Source organism: Salmo trutta, chromosome 14 (genome assembly GCF_901001165.1).
Source record: "Salmo trutta chromosome 14, fSalTru1.1, whole genome shotgun sequence".
NCBI classification, from domain to species: Eukaryota; Metazoa; Chordata; class Actinopteri; order Salmoniformes; family Salmonidae; genus Salmo; species Salmo trutta.
Genome location: NC_042970.1, coordinates 68,334,523 through 68,356,097, shown reverse-complemented (window position 1 = coordinate 68,356,097; position 21,575 = coordinate 68,334,523). Strand labels below are relative to the sequence as shown.

Below are 21,575 nucleotides of genomic sequence, written 5' to 3'. Positions count from 1 at the left end.
ATATTTAACCCTGAAGTTAATTAATATTGATGCAGGGAAAGTGTTTTCACACACTAACGGAATAAACAAGTTTTAAACGAAAGAGCGATACCACAAATTAGCTACAGTATTTACACACATGCAGTCCTCAAGTACACCACCAGAGGGTTCAAAGATTATAACTAGAAATATTGCCTATGCTCCCCTCCCACTGTATATTTTGCAGTGGAAAGCGAGATGGAACCGGTTGGCCCCGACTGGTACGGGGTAGAGGGGGGCTTGGGGCGACGTAAGGGAATTGCTGATCTCACTACGCACGCACTGAAGGTTTGACATTTCCCTACACCGACAAACATTGTCATTGACAGTAAGAAACAAGGTGGATGGCAGCAACTGCATAGTGGTCTACGTGTTAAACAAAGTGAATTCTATTTTACTAGCCGAATACACGTTGGTTGCTGTGAGCAGTCAAACGTTTTAGTACAAAGCCAGCCAACTACTTTTGCAAAGTCAGTACAGCTAACGTTGGCTAGCTTGCTTCATTTTGGTGAGACAGTTGGCTAGCTACCTAACGATTAAACGGAGTATTTATTTTAGCTAAACACCGTTATAGTATTACTCAAAGGTCCGCGCTTACTAGGTCGCCAGCTTTTAACCTAACAGTCCGCTAGTTGGTGTAGTGACCGACTTGTTTCTAGTAGCCTGTCACCGGCAAAATGACCGTCTTTGAAATGAATAATCGATCCCTAGCTAACTTCAAAGCGCTTCAAAGCCAGGTAAGGTATGTTTACGTGCCGTGTGCATGACATTTGACCACCTTTTAAATAGCTAAAAAAGTAGCTAACTAATGTATTCAGTTTGACCTGATGTAGTCCTTTTATAGTTTAATAGCTGTAGCGAGTCTGCAAAACATTGCATCTTTATGTCGACGTGCGTATGTAATTGGTATAGCTATTCACCCCCTCACTGTAGTTGGGGCTGTAAACAAACAGCGACAAGACGGCAAGAGAAGGGAAGGAGGCGCTCCTTCTGGATTCATCCACTGCATCATCAAAAATGGAGTTGGCACTGGTAAGTTAGTAACGTTAGCTACAAATGTATACATGAACACTATGTAGTCCACAGGCATTGTCTTTGTTACTATACAAGCGAGCTAACCTGACTGACAGAGTGATACTGAGTCTCAGAATATTCACTTAAATTAAAGATGTAGAAAACGCTCCGCCATTTCCTGGTTGCTAAAAATCTAATAGTTCGCCTAATTTAAGTTTATATGACAAAAGTGTTGAATCTTTTTTTTTACCATATAAACCGCTGTGAAATACATTTTCTATAACCAAAAATCTATATTTGTTTCAGATGTTTGTAGTTGGTGTACAAATGTAAGACGCAAAAACGAAATTTTAAGGACAGGAAGTATAGAAATAACGCACATAGAGCAGATCTACTTCTACGTCTTGCTTTCAATGAGTGACAGATCTATAACTCAATTTCTGTGAATTTGGTCTTAACCCAAAAATTACATATTGCAGCTTTAAAATGTATGTCAAATTAAACCAAATGATTGCAAAGTTAAACAAACCGTACAACTCTCTGCACAAGGACTACTTATAACAATTTCCACAGAAAATGTTACTAAAACACATTTACTTGAACATTGCAGATGCAATGTTTGGTAACAGAATGATGGCACAAACCATCATTCTGTTAGCTGAATGTGTTTTCTGCAAAGATTTGGTTTGAATACCTGCGGTCATGGGCAGGATTTGACTATATTCTCCAGAAGTATGGAGTTGAAATCTTCCGAAGTGCATGGAGGTGAGGCCCAATACCCTTTTATGTTCTACAGGCAGCCTCTCATTGGTCATAGTTGTCTGTTGCCATGGCATTCTTTAGAAAAATAGGACATATTGTTTTGTAATGATGCGAATAATGGGTTGTGAGCCTAAGCCTGTGACGTCGTGGTAAAGGAGGCTGCCATAGACGGAGAAAGTTGTATTTTCTGTGCAAACATTGTCAAATTAGTGTAGTAGAGTATTACATTGGTTATGTCATCCTGGCCTGGGGAAGACAGTGTAGTGCACACAGGCTGAAAGTCACACATTCATTTGCATAAACAGACTCCCACCACCATCCAATTCTCAGTGACCCATATTTAGTGTCACACACACACACACACACACACACACACACACACACACACACACACACACACACACAGAGACAGACTCTCACACACAGTCTAAATCACAGACAGACTCTCACACACACACAGTCTAAATCACACACAGAGACACAGCCACTGCATGACTCATACATCATTTCATAGAGACAAAATTTGTCAGAAAGCGATTTTGAGGGGAGGAGAGAGAGAGCAGCGCAATTCTGTTGTGTATATGTGTGTGTATGTGCGAATCAACGAGCAATTGAGAGAGAGAGAAACCAATTTAGAAGCCTGTGGGTGGGGGCGAGAAAAGAGGTAGCAGCAGCAAACCATTGTGCGTTAGATCGAGAGAGAGAGAGGGAAGCGAGAGATGGAGATGGCTTATTTTGTAATATGCTGTTCGTAGCAGTAGCACAGAGAGGGAGAGAGGTGAAAGAGGGAGACATGCAACAGAAACAGGATTCTCAAGGAGGCAAACCCTCAAGCATCTTGGGAAAGGTAGGGAGGATAGCCAGTGTGTGTAACTGTCAAGTGCCAGTGTGGATGCGTTTTCATGCTATGCAGTTGTGCAGTTGTCTACATGCTTTTAAAAGTAATTGTTAATCACCATGATTACAGTATTTGAGATCCGGCATCATCCGCCTGTCAGCATCTATGTCTTTGTGCCCGTGTGTGTCATCTGTGAGTGTGTGTGTGTATATATGTTTGTGTGTCCATGTGGGTTTCAGATTGAGTGTTTAAAATTCACATGTACAGGGTTGCAGGTGTGATTGGAGGGTACAGTGAACATCTGCTGCAGGACTAAGTGAAATAAAACAATGAAAATTGTTATAAAAAAACAACAATAGAAATAGCACTATATAAATAACTATAGCAGTGATGAATAAATACATGTCCATTGAGGCTGACTAAAGCCTGTTGAGGGGGTGAACATAGGGGGAGCAGCAGACTGACTAAAGACTGTTGAGGGGGTGAACATAGGGGGAGCAGCAGACTGACTAAAGACTGTTGAGGATGTGAACATAGGGGGAGTAGCAGACTGACTAAAGACTGTTGAGGGCTGAACATAGGGGGAGCAGCAGGCTGACTAAAGACTGTTGAGGGGGTGAACATAGGGGGAGCAGCAGGCTGACTAAAGACTGTTGAGGGGGTGAACATAGGGGGAGCAGCAGGCTGACTAAAGACTGTTGAGGGGGTGAACATAGGGGGAGCAGCAGGCTGACTAAAGACTTAAGGGGTGAACATAGGGGGAGCAGCAGACTGACTAAAGACTGTTGAGGGGGTGGAGGATGAACATAGGGGGAGCAGCAGACTGACTAAAGACTGTTGAGGGGGTGGAGGCTGAATATAGGGGGAGCAGCAGGCTGACTAAAGACTGTTGAGGGGGTGAACATAGGGGGAGCAGCAGGCTGACTAAAGACTGTTGAGGGGGTGAACATAGGGGGAGCAGCAGACTGACTAAAGACTGTTGAGGGGTGAACATGGGGGGAGCAGCAGGCTGACTAAAGACTGTTGAGCGGTGAACATAAGGGGAGCAGCAGACTGACTAAAGACTGTTGAGGGGGTGAACATAGGGGGAGCAGCAGGCTGACTAAAGACTTAAGGGGTGAACATAGGGGGAGTAGCAGACTGACTAAAGACTGTGGAGGGTGAACATAGGGGGAGCAGCAGGCTGACTAAAGACTGTTGAGGGGGTGAACATAGGGGGAGTAGCAGACTGACTAAAGACTGTTGAGGGGGTGAACATAGGGGGAGTAGCAGACTGACTAAAGACTGTTGAGCGGTGAACATAGGGGGAGCAGCAGACTGACTAAAGACTGTTGAGCGGTGAACATAGGGGGAGCAGCAGGCTGACTAAAGCCTGTTGAGGGGGTGAACATAGGGGGAGTAGCAGGCTGACTAAAGACTGTTGAGGGGGTGAACATAGGGGGAGCAGCAGGCTGACTAAAGACTGTTGAGCGGTGAACATAGGGGGAGCAGCAGGCTGACTAAAGCCTGTTGAGGGGGTGAACATAGGGGGAGTAGCAGGCTGACTAAAGACTGTTGAGGGGGTGAACATAGGGGGAGCAGCAGGCTGACTAAAGACTGTTGAGGGGTGAACATAGGGGGAGCAGCAGGCTGACTAAAGACTGTTGAGGGGGTGAACATAGGGGGAGCAGCAGGCTGACTAAAGACTTAAGGGGTGAACATAGGGGGAGCAGCAGACTGACTAAAGACTGTTGAGGGGGTGAACATAGGGGGAGCAGCAGGCTGACTAAAGACTGTTGAGGGCTGAACATAGGGGGAGCAGCAGACTGACTAAAGCATGTTGAGGGGGTGAACATAGGGGGAGCAGCTGACTGACTAAAGACTGTTGAGGGGGTGAACATGGGGGGAGCAGCTGACTGACTAAAGACTGAGGGGTGAACATAGGGGGAGCAGCAGACTGACTAAAGACTGTTGAGGGCTGAACATAGGGGGAGCAGCAGGCTGACTAAAGACTGTTGAGGGGGTGAACATAGGGGGAGCAGCAGGCTGACTAAAGACTGTTGAGGGGGTGAACATAGGGGGAGCAGCAGGCTGACTAAAGACTTAAGGGGTGAACATAGGGGGAGCAGCAGACGGACTAAAGACTGTTGAGGGGGTGGAGGATGAACATAGGGGGAGTAGCAGGCTGACTAAAGACTGAGGGGGGAGCAGCAGGCTGACTAAAGACTGTTGAGGGGTGAACATAGGGGGAGCAGCAGACTGACTAAAGACTGTTGAGGGGGTGGAGGCTGAATATAGTGGGAGCAGCAGGCTGACTAAAGACTGTTGAGGATGAACATAGGGGGAGCAGCAGGCTGACTAAAGACTGTTGAGTGGGTGAACAGGGGGAGCAGCAGGCTGACTAAAGACTGTTGAGGGCTGAACATAGGGGGAGCAGCAGACTGACTAAAGCATGTTGAGGGGGTGAACATAGGGGGAGCAGCTGACTGACTAAAGACTGTTGAGGGGGTGAACATGGGGGGAGCAGCTGACTGACTAAAGACTGAGGGGGTGAACATAGGGGGAGCAGCAGACTGACTAAAGACTGTTGAGGGCTGAACATAGGGGGAGCAGCAGGCTGACTAAAGACTGTTGAGGGGGTGAACATAGGGGGAGCAGCAGGCTGACTAAAGACTGTTGAGGGGGTGAACATAGGGGGAGCAGCAGGCTGACTAAAGACTTAAGGGGTGAACATAGGGGGAGCAGCAGACTGACTAAAGACTGTTGAGGGGGTGGAGGATGAACATAGGGGGAGCAGCAGGCTGACTAAAGACTGAGGGGGGAGCAGCAGGCTGACTAAAGACTGTTGAGGGGTGAACATAGGGGGAGCAGCAGACTGACTAAAGACTGTTGAGGGGGTGGAGGCTGAATATAGGGGGAGCAGCAGGCTGACTAAAGACTGTTGAGGGGTGAACATAGGGGGAGCAGCAGACTGACTAAAGACTGTTGAGGGGGTGGACATAGGGGGAGCAGCAGACTGACTAAAGACTGTTGAGGATGAACATAGGGGGAGCAGCAGGCTGACTAAAGACTGTTGAGGGGGTGAACATAGGGGGAGCAGCAGGCTGACTAAAGACTGTTGAGGGGGTGAACATAGGGGGAGCAGCAGACAGACTAAAGACTGTTGAGGGGGTGAACATAGGGGGAGCAGCAGACTGACTAAAGACTGTTGAGGGGGTGAACATGGGGGAGCAGCAGGCTGACTAAAGACTGTTGAGCGGTGAACATAGGGGGAGCAGCAGGCTGACTAAAGACTGTTGAGGGGTGAACATAGGGGGAGTAGCAGACTGACTAAAGACTGTTGAGCGGTGAACATAGGGGGAGCAGCAGACTGACTAAAGACTGTTGAGCGGTGAACATAGGGGGAGCAGCAGGCTGACTAAAGACTGTTGAGGGGGTGAACATAGGGGGAGTAGCAGGCTGACTAAAGACTGTTGAGGGGGTGAACATGGGGGAGCAGCAGGCTGACTAAAGACTGTTGAGCGGTGAACATAGGGGGAGCAGCAGGCTGACTAAAGACTGTTGAGGGGTGAACATAGGGGGAGTAGCAGACTGACTAAAGACTGTTGAGCGGTGAACATAGGGGGAGCAGCAGACTGACTAAAGACTGTTGAGCGGTGAACATAGGGGGAGCAGCAGGCTGACTAAAGACTGTTGAGGGGGTGAACATAGGGGGAGTAGCAGGCTGACTAAAGACTGTTGAGGGGGTGAACATAGGGGGTGCAGCAGGCTGACTAAAGACTGTTGAGGGGTGAACATAGGGGGAGCAGCAGGCTGACTAAAGACTGTTGAGGGGGTGAACATAGGGGGAGCAGCAGGCTGACTAAAGACTTAAGGGGTGAACATAGGGGGAGTAGCAGACTGACTAAAGACTGTGGAGGGTGAACATAGGGGGAGCAGCAGGCTGACTAAAGACTGTTGAGGGGGTGAACATAGGGGGAGTAGCAGACTGACTAAAGACTGTTGAGGGGGTGAACATAGGGGGAGCAGCAGACTGACTAAAGACTGTTGAGGGGGTGAACATAGGGGGAGCAGCAGGCTGACTAAAGACTGTTGAGGGGTGAACATAGGGGGAGCAGCAGGCTGACTAAAGACTGTTGAGGGGTGAACATAGGGGGAGCAGCAGGCTGACTAAAGACTGTTGAGGGGGTGAACATAGGGGGAGCAGCAGGCTGACTAAAGACTGTTGAGGGGGTGAACATAGGGGGAGCAGCAGGCTGACTAAAAACTTAAGGGGTGAACATAGGGGGAGCAGCAGACTGACTAAAGACTGTTGAGGGGGGAGAAGCAGGCAGACAAAATGACCATTGAAGGGTTTTGAAATAAAACAATAGAAATAATAATAAGAATATACATATTAACAACTGTAACAGTGATGAATGTCATTGGGGTGGGGAGGAAATGTCCATAGGGGGAGTAGCAGAGGGGAGGGGGTAGTAGGTAGCTGACTAGTGGTAGCTATTCAGCAGCCTGATGGTCTGGCGGTAGAAACTATTGGCCAGTGTTCCAGTTTTCGCCATGATGCTCCTGTACTGCCCGCGTCTGAATGATGGAAGCAGCGAGAACCAGCCGTGGCTGAGGTCCCTGATGATCTTCTTGGCCTTCCTGCGACACCTGGTGTTGTAGATGTCCTGGAGGGCAGACAGTGTGCACCCAGTGGTGCGTTTGGCTGCACGTATCACCCTCTGAAGTGCCTTACGGTCAGAGGCAGTGGAGTTGCCGTACCAGGCTGTGATGCAGCCCGACAGTATGCTCTCAATGGTGCTCCTGTAGAACACTGAGGGCCCTCTGGGAGAGGCCCAATTTCTTCAGCCTCCTGAAGTTGTTCTGCCGCCTTCACCACAGTGTCTGTGTGATTTGACCATTTTAGCTCTAAGATGTCTACACAGAGGAATTTGAAGTTATTGACCTTCTCCACAGGGTCCTGTTGATGAGGATGGGGACTGTCCAACCTGGTTCCTACGGAAGTCCACAATCAGCTCCTTTGTTTTGCTGACGTTGAGGGAGAGGTTGTTTACCAGGCACCATGCCATCAGAGTGCCTACCTCCTCCCTGTAGGCCATCTCGTCGTTGTTGGTAACCAGGCCTACTACTGTTGTGTTGTCAGCAAACTTGATGATGGAGTTGGAACTGTGTGAGGCCATACAGAGAATACAGGAGGGGCCTGAGGACGCACCCTTGTGGGGCCGCAGTGTTGAGAATCAATGTCGAGCACGTAATGTTGCCTACCTTCACCACCTGGGGGCGGCCCGTCAGGAAGTCCAGGACCCAGTTGCATAGGCAGGAGTTCAGACCCAGGGCCGTGAGCTTTGTAATGAGTTTATAGGGAACTATGGTATTGAAGGCTGAGCTGTAGTCGATGAACAGCATCCTCACGTATACATTCCTTTTGTCCAGATGAGTGTGCAGTGCAATGGTGTATGTATGTATGTATGTATGTATGTATGTATGTATGTACGTGCGCCTGTGTATTTATCAGTGTGTGTCCCATTTATCCCTCCGTCTCGAGCTGTATTTAGTGTTTGTCTGTGTACATCTCCACCCTCCATGTTTGTCCATCAGACGTGTGAATAGTGATAACGCTGAGTCTCCGTGTGATTCGCCATGACGGCTCCACTGTTTGTGTGTCGACTGTCTGCACGCATCTCCATCACCACTGGTTGTGTGGGCACTCGCCTGTGTTCTGTGGCTGCCGTTGCAATTTGTTGTATCTTCGTGTACATGTGCATACATCATGAACATGTTTCTGTACTGTGCGTAGCCTTTTAGGGCATTGTTTGTGTTCTCACAAACAGAATGTGCGGTGTAAGCTGTATTGCCTTCCTGCATGCCCGTGTATGTAGCATCAGTCACACATAAAACGACATGTGGAACTGTGCTTATCCCTCGTCCACTTTTTCTGACCCTCTTCTCTCCGCCCAACTCGCTCTCTCCATGCCCCCCCCCCAGGCGCATCCAGCTCTCAAGGCCTTCATGTGTGGCTCCCTGAGCGGCACCTGCTCCACGCTGCTCTTCCAGCCTCTGGACCTGGTCAAGACGCGCCTGCAGACCCTGCAGAACAACATGAAGCCTGGGTATGTAGTGGAGCTCGGCAATTCGGACAAAAATCCATATCGCCATAAATTGACAAATGTTTTGCGATTCAATTATGATAAATTATTATTTGGGGAGGTGCACAGTTATTCTCCATTTGCACCCTATTTACACTGTGTCAAAGAAATGGCCATAATATATTATCCTAAGTTATTTGGTTACCAGGTGATCCAGCGTTTAAAAGAGGATGTAACGCTGCGACAGGAAGAGACCTGTATTTTAAACAGACTACAAGCACCTGCTGCGCAGCTTCAGCTTCGATGTAGTGCAGTGTCAATGACATGTAGGGCTTCACCGTCCTGCTAGATCACATATCAGTTGTTGTTGCGAAACACTGCACTGCACCCGTTTCAGCTCCGATGCTATTTTGCCATGACATTGTATTTCTTGTCCAGATTGTGAACCATCTTCTTTTGCGATGTGGTACGTTATGCCATCTGTCATTTCATTTCCATCGGTTAGTGTGTGTTGCATAGTAAGTTGTGTGTGCAAACGATTCCTTATTGGGTTGTTGTCCCTGGGCACTGCTCTTGTCATGACTAAGGCTGTTATAGTGACCATATTACCGCCACACCGGCAGTCATGAGTCATGACCGCAGTCAAATTCCACATGACCGTTGAGTCACGGTAACGAGGCTCCAAAACTGCGCTCTGATGCCGCTGATAGCCTACCAAACTTGCTAACTTCTGCTAATGGCTGGTACTCAGACCTTCATTGTCCCTCACTGTGTTCTTCTGAAATAGGCTACATTTTCTTCACCTCATAATGTTTCTTTAGACCTACCTAAAATAAACAATGGATTTATTGTAATGCTGTAAGCAATATTAAATGGGTTTATTGGACTTAAAATGTAGACGTCCAAAGGTCTGCATCAGTGGCTTGTAGGCTATGTGTGGTAGCCAGAAATGCTAAACACGTTTATGTTAATTAACAGTCAATTACCGTTAGTCAGGCAGTTAATTGCATCACAATCACCCGCTGACAACATTTCATGACAGCCCTAGTCATGACACTTGTTGACCTCTGCCTAATTCTTCTTCGCCATGCATTCGTCATGCTCTATTACCTGCCTGTGTTTGAAATGGTGGAAACAGTTGTTGGTGTTACCTCGAGTGGTTGCTATAGTTGTGCGACAGTTCAAGCACATCGCCTCACTCTGCTCAATGTCACTAGGTTGAAAACCAAAATAGGCCCAAACAACCCACACAGCGTCCTTATTTGGCAGCAATTGTCCTTGGATTTCTGGGACGGCAGTTTTTGACTCCGTTCATTTGACCCCGCAATATGAACGAGGCTACTCGCAACATCACTAATGAACGAGGCCACTCGCAACATCACTAATGAACGAGGCCACTCGCAACATCACTAATGAACGAGGCCACTCGCAACATCACTAATGAACGAGGCCACTCGCAACATCACTAATGAACGAGGCCACTCGCAACATCACTAATGAACGAGGCCACTCGCAACATCACTAATGAACGAGGCCACTCGCAACATCACTTGGGAGAACTGCCAACAGCAGGTGTTGGAAGCTTGGGATAGAACAGGGCTCTGATTGGCTCAAATGAAACGGCATAGATGAAAGTGTGCTCCGGCAGCGTGATGCGTTTCTCTATGCCGTTTTGCTTTCATATATGCATTCGCAAAATTGATTCGGTATGAAATGTCAGTGTCGGTCATTTTTGGTTTCTCGTCCCAGCTCTAGTCTGTAGGACACACGTACACAGAAAGAGCCAGAGACACATAGGCACACACACACACGCGCATGTATACTTGCATAAACACCGATACAAACACACAGAGACACACACACACACACACACACACACACTGCAGTGTAGAATCCCTCTTCAGTAGCTTTCAGACAGTTTGAATCCCCTCATTTGACCCGTATATGCTAATTAGACACAGTTCCATGCTAACAACTCCTCACTAGAATTGACCCCCAAAGACGTTTTGGGAACATCTCTACAGGTGAATCTGTCTTTGTAGGCTTTCGCTTATTTTCAGGTATCTAATCTCTCTGTGTGTGTGTGTGTGTGTGTGTGTGTGTGTGTGTGTGTGTGTAACCATTTATTTATCTCCTGTCTCAGAGCTCCTAAAGTGGGGATGATGACGGTGCTTGTCCAGGTCATTCGGACAGAGAGCTTCCTGGGCCTGTGGAAGGGAGTGTCACCGGTGAGAGTCTAATTGAAACAGTCCGGCTTCCCTGTTCATCTTGTGGTTTACTTTCCCTGTTTTAACACAGTCTGTGTACAAAATCTTGCTTAGTGTATCACTTTGGTTAGTCAATCTTTTTCTAAGAACCAGACTTTCTTAGTACATCACGTCACTCTCCAAAAACGACAGGACTTTTTTTTTTACAACTGTTTTCTTTTGTGTGAACAATAGCAGAAGTGCATAAAGATGGCGGCCCCATGTACAGTTGAAGTCGGAAGTTTACATACACTTAGGTTGTAGTCATTAAAACTCGTTTTTCAACCACTCCACAAATGTCTTGTTAACAAACTATAGTTTTGGCAAGTCGGTTAGGACACAAGTAATTTTTCCAACAATTGTTTAGACAGATTATTTCACTTATAATTCACTTTATCACAATTCCAGTGGGTCAGAAGTTTACATACACTAAGTTGACTGTGCCTTTAAACAGCTTGGAAAATTCCAGAAAATGATGTCATGGCTTTAGAAGCTTCTGATAGGCTAATTGACATAATTTGAGTCAATTGGAGGTGTACCTGTGGATGTATTTCAAGGCCTACCTTCAAACTCAGTGACTCTTTGCTTGACATCATGGGAAAATCAAAAGAAATCAGCCAAGACCTCAGAAAAACATTTCTAGACCTCCACAAGTCTGGTTCATCCTTGGGAGCAATTTCCAAACACCTGAAGGTACCACGTTCATCTGCACAAACAATAGTACACAAGTATAAACACCATGGACCCATGCAGCCGTCATACCGCTCAGGAAGGAGACGCGTTCAGTCTCCTAGAGATGAACGTACTTTGGTGCGAAAAGTGCTAATCAATCCCAGAACAACAGCAAAGGACCTTGTGAAGATGCTGGAGGAAACGGGTACAAAAGTATCTATATCCACAGTAAAACGAGTCCTATATCGACATAACCTGAAAGGCCGCTCTGCAAGGAAGAAGCCACTGCTCCAAAACCACCATAAAAAAGCCAGACTACGGTTTGCAACTGCACATGGGGACAAAGATCGTACTTTTTGGAGAAATGTCCTCTGGTCTGATGAAACAAAAATATAACTGTTTGGTCATAATGACCATTGTTATGTTTGGAGGAAAAAGGGGGTGGCTTGCAAGCCGAAGAACACCATCCCAACCGTGAATTATGGGGGTGGCAGCATCATGTTGTGGGGGTGCTTTGCTGCAGGAGGGACTGGTGCACTTCACAAAATAGATGGCATCTTGAGGGAGGAAAATAATGCGGAAATATTGAAGCAACATCTCAAGACATCAGTCAGGAAGTTAAAGCTTGGTCGCAAATGGGTCTTCCAAATGGACAATGACCCCAAGCATACTTCCAAAGTTGAGGCAAAATTGCTTAAGGACAACAAAGTCAAGGTATTGGAGTGGCCATCACAAAGCCCTGTCCTCCATCCTATAGACAATTTGTGGGCAGAACTGAAAAGGCATGTGCGAGCAAGGAGGCCTACAAACCTGACTCAGTTACACCATCTCTGTCAGGAGGAATGGGCCAAAATTCACCCAACATATTGTGGGAAGCTTGTGGAAGGCTAACCAAAACGTTTGACCCAAGTTAAACAATTTAAAGGCAATGCTACCAAATACTAATTGAGTGTATGTAAACTTCTGACCCACTGGGAATGTGATGAAATAAATAATAGCTGAAATAAATAATTCTCTCTACTATTATTCTGACGTTTCACATTCTTAAAATAAAGTGGTGATCCTAACTGTCCTAAGACAGGGAATTTTTACTGCGATTAAATGTCAGGAATTGTGAAAAACTGTGTTTAAATGTATTTGGCTAAGGTGTATGTAAACTTCCGACTTCAACTGTCACAAATGCCTCGTTTGCGCATTTCACCGAATTGTACATTGCTCTCCTTGACTCTTTTATCATGTCCTCATTAGCACAGTATACATGATTCCAATTCTAGCTCCAAGACGGCAGCAATTTGATAACCCAAAAAGTTGATTGTGCTGATTTATTGTTGCTGAACCATGTCGCGCTCCGTCGTTTAAAAACTCAGTGGATGTCATATCTGAGTTCCAACATCTTTATCCACTTCGCCATTGTTTCTACCTTAAAGAAGAATTCAGCTACAATCTAAATCTTAACCTTTTTCTCTCGCCCTCCTCTCTCCCATCTCTCACCCCTCTCTCTCTCTCCCCCTCGCTCTCTCTCTCCCCTCTCTTTCTCTGTCCTCACACTCTCTCTCTCTCTAGTCGTTTGTGCGCTGTATCCCAGGCGTAGGGATCTACTTCTCTACCTTCTACTCACTGAAGCAGCACTACTTCCAGGAGGGCCGGGCCCCTAACGCTGGGGAGGCTGTGCTGCTGGGGGCCGGGGCCAGGGCCGTGGCTGGGGTCTGCATGCTGCCTGTCACCGTCATCAAGACACGCTTCGAGGTGAGAGCTTCTTCTCGGTGTTGTGAATGAGGACGGACTAAAATAAAAGATGGCGCGATGGAGAGGGGAAGGAGCTGGGATTAAGGCATGGTTGAGTGGGCGAAGGTTGTTACAGCTATATGAGGATGGAAAAAGACTTTGAGGCAATGGTGTAGGATGGAGAGAAGGAGGTGGAGGGAGAGGAGCAAGGATGAGGTTTGCTACAGCCATGTATGTGTAGGATGGATTAGGAGGAAGATGAGCATGAATGGATGGAAGAAGGGGTGGAAGGATGTATGACTTAAGATGAGGAATGGTTCAGAATCAGAATGTGTGTGAGAGGAAAGGGAGAATGAAGTCAGGAAGTAAACAAAGGAGGAAGGGGAGGAGTTGGTGGTTCAGTAATAGCATAGAACAAGCACTAGCAGATAGGCTGGGATATTTCTGGTGTCTGTGGGCTGGAGCTGGAAGGTAGAATTAGAGAGAGGATGATGGTAGAATTAGCAGCCTGCTACCGCAGAGAGAGAGAAGGAGGAGATAAAGGGAAAAGAGAGGAGAGAGAGCGTGGAGAGAGAGAAGGTTATCTGAAGGGAGAGCTGATTGCCTTGGGAACTAAACGCTTCTATTGAATAAATTCTGTCGTGTTGGTTTTATAAGGACCGTGCATCTAGCTGTGCATAGAGGATGTGTCACGACTACAAATGTTTAATATAACTATGTCGCCTGCTAGTTTCTTCATCTGTATGACTATGATGTGTCATCTGTTTATTAATGGTGCTCCGTTGGTTTCCAGTGGTGGTGGATATCTATCTGGTTTAGTGTTTATATCTGTCTGGTTTAATGTTGCTAGTAGTTGTGTGTAATGTTGTGTGTTGAGTTAGTATTCAGTCAGTGGAGGCTGCTGAGGGAAGGACGGCTCATAATAATGGCCGGAATGGAGTGAATGGGAAGGTATCAAACAGATGAAAACCATGTGTTTGATACCATTCTATTGACTCCATTCCGGTCATTACTATGAGCCGTCCTCTGCTGTATTCAGCGTTGGGGTCAATTCCATTTCAATTCAGTCAATTGAAATGGAACCAACCCCAACACTCGTGGTAATCTGTAGGTATTCTAGAGTGGACGGTATAACTATGTGATCTACTGTGGTCGTAGTGTATAATGTGGTGTATTACTGTGTGTGTTTCGCAGAGCGGAAGGTACAACTACGTGAGCGTCCTGGGAGCTCTGAAGAGCGTGTGTGAGACGGAGGGGCCCAGGGCTCTGTTCTCCGGGCTGACGGCCACACTGCTCCGAGACGCCCCCTTCTCTGGCATCTATGTCATGTTCTACAGCCAGGCCAAGAGGTCCCTGCCACCGGGTAAGAGAAACACACTCTATGTGAGAGGAGTTGAAGAGGGCGAGTGAGAGACTACAAAATGTCACACCGACACACTAAATAGTCAAGTGTGTTACTTCAGCAGGATTTCTTTACATTGGTGTCTGTTAGTGTAAACAGCTATTAAACGCCATGTGGGGTATTGCTTGCACTGAATTCCAAGTAATCCAGAATAATGACATGTTTATTTTACCTTTATTTAACTAGGCAAGTCAGTTAAGAACAAATTCTTATTTACAATGACGGCCTAGGAACCGTGGGTTAACTGCCTTGTTCAGGAGCAGAACGACAGATTTGTACCTTGTCAGCTCGGGGATTCGATCTTGCAACCTTTCGGTTACTAGTCCAACGCTCTAACCACTAGGCTACCTGCCGATGTATTTTCTGTTAGTGCCCGTGTAGGTCTGATATTCTCTGTGCGGTCTCTTCCCTCAGAGGTGAGCTCGTCGCCCTATGCCCCGTTGGGGAACTTTGGCTGTGGGGTGATGGCCGGAGTCCTGGCCTCTGTGGTCACCCAGCCAGCTGACGTGGTCAAGACTCACATCCAGGTCAGCCCCGCCCACTGGACCACCAAGGACGCCATTCGCTACATCTATACGGTGAGGCCTGAATCTTAATGAAAATATACACTACATGATTAATTTCCTATGTGTAAGGTACCATTCTTCGTCTTCCAATTTTTCCTATTCTGAGGGTATTTTAATCCATGAGATATAGCTATGGATTTGAAGCACTTCTTATTGAACGTAAATGTTCCTCCAAAAGCGACTGAACATCTCTTGCACACACTATTGTTTTTACCAACTGAACAGTGATTGAACTCTCCTCTTCTCTCTCCTTCAGGAGCATGGTCTGAGGGGTTTCTTCCGTGGGGCTGTGCCACGCTCTCTGAGGAGGACTCTGATGGCAGCCATGGCCTGGACCGTCTACGAACAGCTGATGGCCCGCATGGGACTCAAGTCCTGAGGAGAGGAGACAGGGAGGAACTGATAATGGAAGAGTGATGTGGGGAGTTGTTTTTATACAAAGCAGCAGTTTGAAGGAGAAGAAAGAGAGGAGAAGGAGAGAGGAGGTGTAGGGACTGTTTATCACTGCAACTAGCTTGGGAAAGAAAAAGAGGTGGGTGTCGGTGGCATGGAAGAGTGAAAGGTGTGTGTGTTTTACATGTTGATGTTTATGAGAGTGATTGTGAATGTTTGATGTATGTCCTTTCATTGTCAACCCTGACCTTAAATGACATCCCTCTCAGACTGGGGAGACCATAGAGAACTATCTATTTCTATGGGGGAGACCATAGGGATCTGTTTAACTATATTTTTATGTGGGAGACCCTCTCAGACTGGGGAGACCATAGATAACTATTTCTATGGGGGAGACCATAGGGATCTGTTTAATTATATTTCTATGGGGGAGACCATAGGGATCTGTTTAACTATATTTTTATGTGGGAGACCCTCTCAGACTGGGGAGACCATAGAGAACTATCTATTTCTATGGGGGAGACCATAGGGATTTATTTAATTACATTTCTATGGGGGAGACCCTCTCAGACTGGGGAGACCATAGAGAACTATCTATTTCTATGGGGGAGACCATAGGGATTTATTTAATTACATTTCTATGGGGGAGACCCTCTCAGACTGGGGAGACCATAGATAACTATCTATTTCTATGGGGGAGACCATAGGGATCTGTTTAATTATATTTCTATGGGGAAGACCCTCTCAGACTGGGGAGACCATAGAGAATGATCTATTTATATGGGGGAGACCCTCTCAGACTGGAGAGACGACAGAGAATGATATAATTATATTTATATGGGGGAGACTCTCAGACTGGGGAGACTAAAGAGAATGATCTAATTATATTTCTATGGGGGAGACTCTCATACTGGAGAGACCATAGAGAATGATCTAATTATATTTATATGGGGGAGACTCTCAGACTGGGGAGACCATAGAGAATGATATAATTATATTTCTATGGGGGAGACCCTCAGACTGGGGAGACCATAGAGAATGATCTAATTATATTTCTATGGGGGAGACTCTCAGACTGGGGAGAGAGACCATAGAGAATGATATAATTATATTTCTATCGGGGAGACCCTCAGACTGGGGAGAGAGACCATAGAGAATGATATAATTATATTTCTATCGGGGAGACCCTCAGACTGGGGAGACCATAGAGAATGATCTAATTATATTTCTATCGGGGAGACCCTCAGACTGGGGAGACCATAGAGAATGATCTAATTATATTTATATGGGGGAGACTCTCAGACTGGGGAGACTATAGAGAATGAGCTAATTATATTTCTATGGGGGAGACTCTCATACTGGAGAGACCATAGAGAATGATCTAATTATATTTCTATGGGGGAGACTCTCAGACTGGGGAGACCATAGAGAATGATCTAATTATATTTCTATGGGGGAGACTCTCAGACTGGGGAGACCATAGAGAATGCTCTAATTATATTTCTATGGGGGAGACTCTCAGACTGGGGAGACCATAGAGAATGATCTAATTATATTTCTATGGGAGAGACTCTCAGACTGGGGAGACCATAGAGAATGATCTAATTATATTTCTATGGGGGAGACTCTCAGACTGGGGAGACCATAGAGAATGATCTAATTATATTTCTATGGGAGAGACTCTCAGACTGGGGAGACCATAGAGAATGCTCTAATTATATTTCTATGGGGGAGACTCTCAGACTGGGGAGACCATAGAGAATGATGTAATTATATTTCTATGGGGGAGACTCTCAGACTATGACCACTGTGGTTTAGCTCTGGATACCACTCCAGTGACAGACTGTCGCCGACTGTCACCCACTTTCCTATGACTATGAATGACTGTTACTAACATCTAGGTGTCTCTAACACTCTCAAGACGAAACAGCAGCTTTGATTGAATTACCTCAGCAAGAGGTTATCCGCTGGCTAAAAGTGTAGTGGACTGGACAAAGCAACCCAGTGCCATAACCATGCAACATATTTACAAATGACCGGCAGAATACATTATAACAGCACAGTGATCATTGGGACCTGTCGACTGACTGAAGGAAATATGATATTTAGTGACTAACTAAAATATTTCTTACTAGCTTGGACAATCAAGACAATATTGCTGTGCATTGTAGCAAAAGACTAGGCTGATATTTTCTATACTGCAACTGCACAAGTAGCTACTTGGCATTGGCATACTTAGCCATATTAAAATAGTGTACAGCAGGTGTTCTCTATACCCAATTCAACTTTGATCTCATTTCTAGTGCATTCCATTCTGGTTGCAGTGTTGTAGACTGGATGTGCTTTATCTAACCAGTAATGATAGTCAATCCCAGAGCCATAGATGGATAATTGGCTCTAGTCAATGCCATTGGAACCCAGACAATGCAACTCTGGCCCCCTTTGGGGCTGTAGCATTGTGAGACAATAGTCAACATCGCTATCATGAACATGCGGCTTCAGCATCACAGTATTACATGGGCCGGTTTCAGTCGTCACGAAAAGAAAGCAAACCGGAGGGACTAGCTGATCTTGTCCTATACGAAACGTAAAATGTTTTTGTTTTTCAATGCAAAACATTTTGCTACGGTGTGCACTAATGTACACTACCCAGCTAAATATAGGAATCCATATCAGTGATGCACAGCCATGGTCCTGGATGGTCTCTGTTGTTAGTTTTGTAAATAAATAGGCCTATGTATTCAGTATTTTGAGTAGTTCATTTTTGGAAGCCCATACACGTGTATATGTTTTAACCCACAGTGTCCAGTGTGCCATGTCATGGGTATTATTTTTGAACATGTCAGTTTTAAAGGGATGTGTTATGTTGAAAAGTATTGTTACAGATTCAAAATATACACTAAGTGAGCGCTACTCCGTATTAGGAGGGTGTTCTTAATGTTTGGAATACTCAGTCTATAGAGCTTGAAGCTTCGAGGACCAGAGATGGCTGAGAGAAACTGTTTTAAATCCAATACCATCACTACAATCACTGTTTGCCAACTGTTTTTGCGTTTTACACACACAAATGAAAAGGACATAACATAGCTTCAATATACACTCAGCAGCCAGTTTATTAGGTACATCCATCTAGTACCGGGTCGGACCCCCTTTGCTTCCAGAACAGACTGAATTCTTTGGGGCGTGGAAACGTTGCTCAATTGCTATCAAGGGACCTAACGTGCGCCGGTAAAACTTTACCCACACCATGACACCACCGCCACCAGCCTGGATGGGGCAATGGACTCATGCTGTTTACGCCAAATCCTGACTCTACCATCAGCATGAAGCAACAGGAACCTGGATTCGTCGGACCAGGCAATGTTTTTCCACCCCTCAGTTGTCCAGTGTTGGAGATCACGTGTCCACTGGAACCGCTTGTTTATAACTGTTAGGAGTGGACGCCGGTGTGGTTGTCTGTTGGAATAGCCCATCCTAGACTAGGCTAGATGAGTTGTGCATTTCCAAATGCCGTTCCCCGCCATTATCTGCCTGTTTGTGGCCCTCCTGTTAGGTTGCACAATTCTTGCCATTCTCCTTCGACCTCTCATTAACAAGCAGTTTTCACCCACAGGACAGCCGCTTACTGGAAGTTTTTTGTTTGTGGCACCATTCTCTGTAAACCCTAGACACTGTCGTGAGAGAAAAGCCCAGGAGACCGACCGTTACTGAGATACTGGAACCGGCGCGCCTGGCACCAACGATCATACCACGCTCATAGTCGCATAGGTTACTCGTTTTTCTCATTCTAACGTTCAATCGACTGGTAACTAGATGCCTGTCTGCCTGCTTTTTATAGCAAGCCACGTGACTCACTGTCTGTAGGAGTGAACCATTTTCGTGAATGGGTACCTAATAAACTGGCCGCTGAGTCGTTTGAGTCATTGAGAGGGGAAACACTGAGTTAATCCTAGCTCAATGCCAGTCAGTGAATGCACTTTAGAATTCAACTCATATTCATTCATTCATTCAAGCCCCTTAGCGGCTGGTAAAAGGACTGGGGTGATTGACGTTTCTTTAGAATTGGTAGCTCTTCAGCCCTTGTCTGTGTGTTTGTGTTGTCATAACACAGTAACTCTTACCACCAAATTGTTCTGTGCCGTAACATTTTTGCCTTGGCGATTATCATCGCTATCACTATTGTCCTTGATATTGTGACTTTACACTGCATATTGTCAATTATTGTCAAAATTTTGTCTGTGTGTGTGAGTTTGCTCAGACCGATGCTGTGCCTGTTTTGTTTTTAAGTGAATAAAATTCCCCCATTTTTGTACAATTCCTGGTGTTTATTTGATTCAATCTTTGCCTAGATTAACGTCAACATTGGTTCATCATGTTATCATCCTTTGTGGGTCTCTTTACCTTGAGCTGCTGTATTTTCAGGCTCAAAACAACGCTGATCAAGGAGTTAACCAGCTAACTTGCCTAAATAGTCAAAGTTTTAATTTTTTATTAAAACAAGCATGAGATGGGCATGATCTAATTGATTCAACAAATGAACACACATCTAAGTTTAGCTTTTATAATGAACCAGAAGATCAATAGTTATTTCTGGTTGCTTATCAAAGTTAGCTGGCTAACTCATTGATCCTAATTTGTTGTATAGCCCGCTGGTCTCTCCAAAGCAACACCACATTGACATAACAGACAGTGACAGGCTACAGCTCATGTCCTCAGAACACCGGGGTCCATGTGTCCTGAGGAAGAGACAGGCACTGCACTAGACAGCCCCACAGCTGACTTTCCCTGATGTGGAGAGAGGGGGGAAATAATCAGAGTGTGATCGACACATGCTGATATGCACGACACAGTCACTAAGACTGAGGTCAGGTAAACGTATTCTTAAATTACCTCTTTGGCAAGTATTCTCTAACAGCACAGATTCCTTGCATAGTAAGACAGATCTCCCTTGAAACACCAATCCACTGTATTTGCTCTCACACTTACCATTGCCCCTGTTAAAATAACATGCATAACCATGAGATATACATACACTCGTGAATACAGTACCAATCCATAATGCAAACAGACTTGGCTGATAAAAGCAGAGTAAGGTGGTCAACCAGTGACAGAGAGGAGAACTAAAGACAGTGAGGAGATATCAAAAGAGTGAGGGGAGTTCACAGAGAACTCCGGTCTTTCAGTGGATTATCAGCCATCAGATATAGATAGATATGGTCTTGTATGACTCATTGCTTCCTACATTTACACGTATCCAGAATGACTTATAGATAGTGCATTCATCTTAAGATAGCTAGGTGGGACAACCACATATCACAGGCAGAGTAAGTATACTTTTCCTTGAGGTAAGGAAGGGGACTATTTTATATTATTTGAAAAGGTAGGGTTTCGGGTGCGTCTGGAAGATGGGCAGGGACTCAGCTGTCCTAGCTTCAGGGGGAAGCTGGTTCCGTCATTAGGGTGTCAGGACAGAGAAGAGCTTGGACTGGGCTGAGCGGGAGCTGCCCTCCCATAGGGGTGGGAGGGCCAAGAGACCAGAGGTGGCAGAACGGAGTACTAAGTTTGGGGTGTAGGGTTTGAGCATAGCCTGAATGTAGGAAGGGGCAGTTCCTCTTGCTGCTCCGTAGGCAAGCACCATGGTCTTGTAGTGGATGCAAGCTTCGACTGGAAGCCAGTGGATTGTGGGGAGGAGCAGGAGAACTTGGGAAGGTTGAAAACCAGGCAGGCTGCAGTGTTCCTCTTCTTCTCTCTCCTGACTATGTATTTCATCCCAGGCAGGAACCGGCTGTAACTAATCACTTTCTTATGATGTGGCCTGAATTGATTTAATTTCAAAGCAGTGGATTTTATATTCCCTTTGAACATTACCGA

General features: G+C 45.9%; 1 protein-coding gene across 2 annotated transcripts; it reads left to right on the top strand.

The window, feature by feature from the left end:
* The first annotated feature begins 286 nt into the window (after positions 1-286).
* LOC115147212 (mitochondrial glycine transporter B-like) lies at positions 287-20,019 on the top strand. Of its 2 annotated transcripts, XM_029689313.1 has the most exons (8): positions 287-755; positions 952-1,050; positions 8,600-8,724; positions 10,844-10,928; positions 13,182-13,364; positions 14,538-14,706; positions 15,160-15,323; positions 15,568-20,019. In XM_029689313.1, the coding sequence occupies exons 2-8, from the start codon at positions 1,036-1,038 to the stop codon at positions 15,688-15,690; spliced, it is 864 nt and encodes a 287-aa protein (XP_029545173.1). In that variant the 5' UTR covers positions 287-755; positions 952-1,035; the 3' UTR covers positions 15,691-20,019. The 2 variants fall into 2 exon arrangements, with proteins under 2 accessions (XP_029545173.1, XP_029545172.1); XM_029689312.1 differs by lacking the exons at positions 287-755; positions 952-1,050 and adding an exon at positions 2,209-2,641.
* Positions 20,020-21,575: the final 1,556 nt, after the last annotated feature.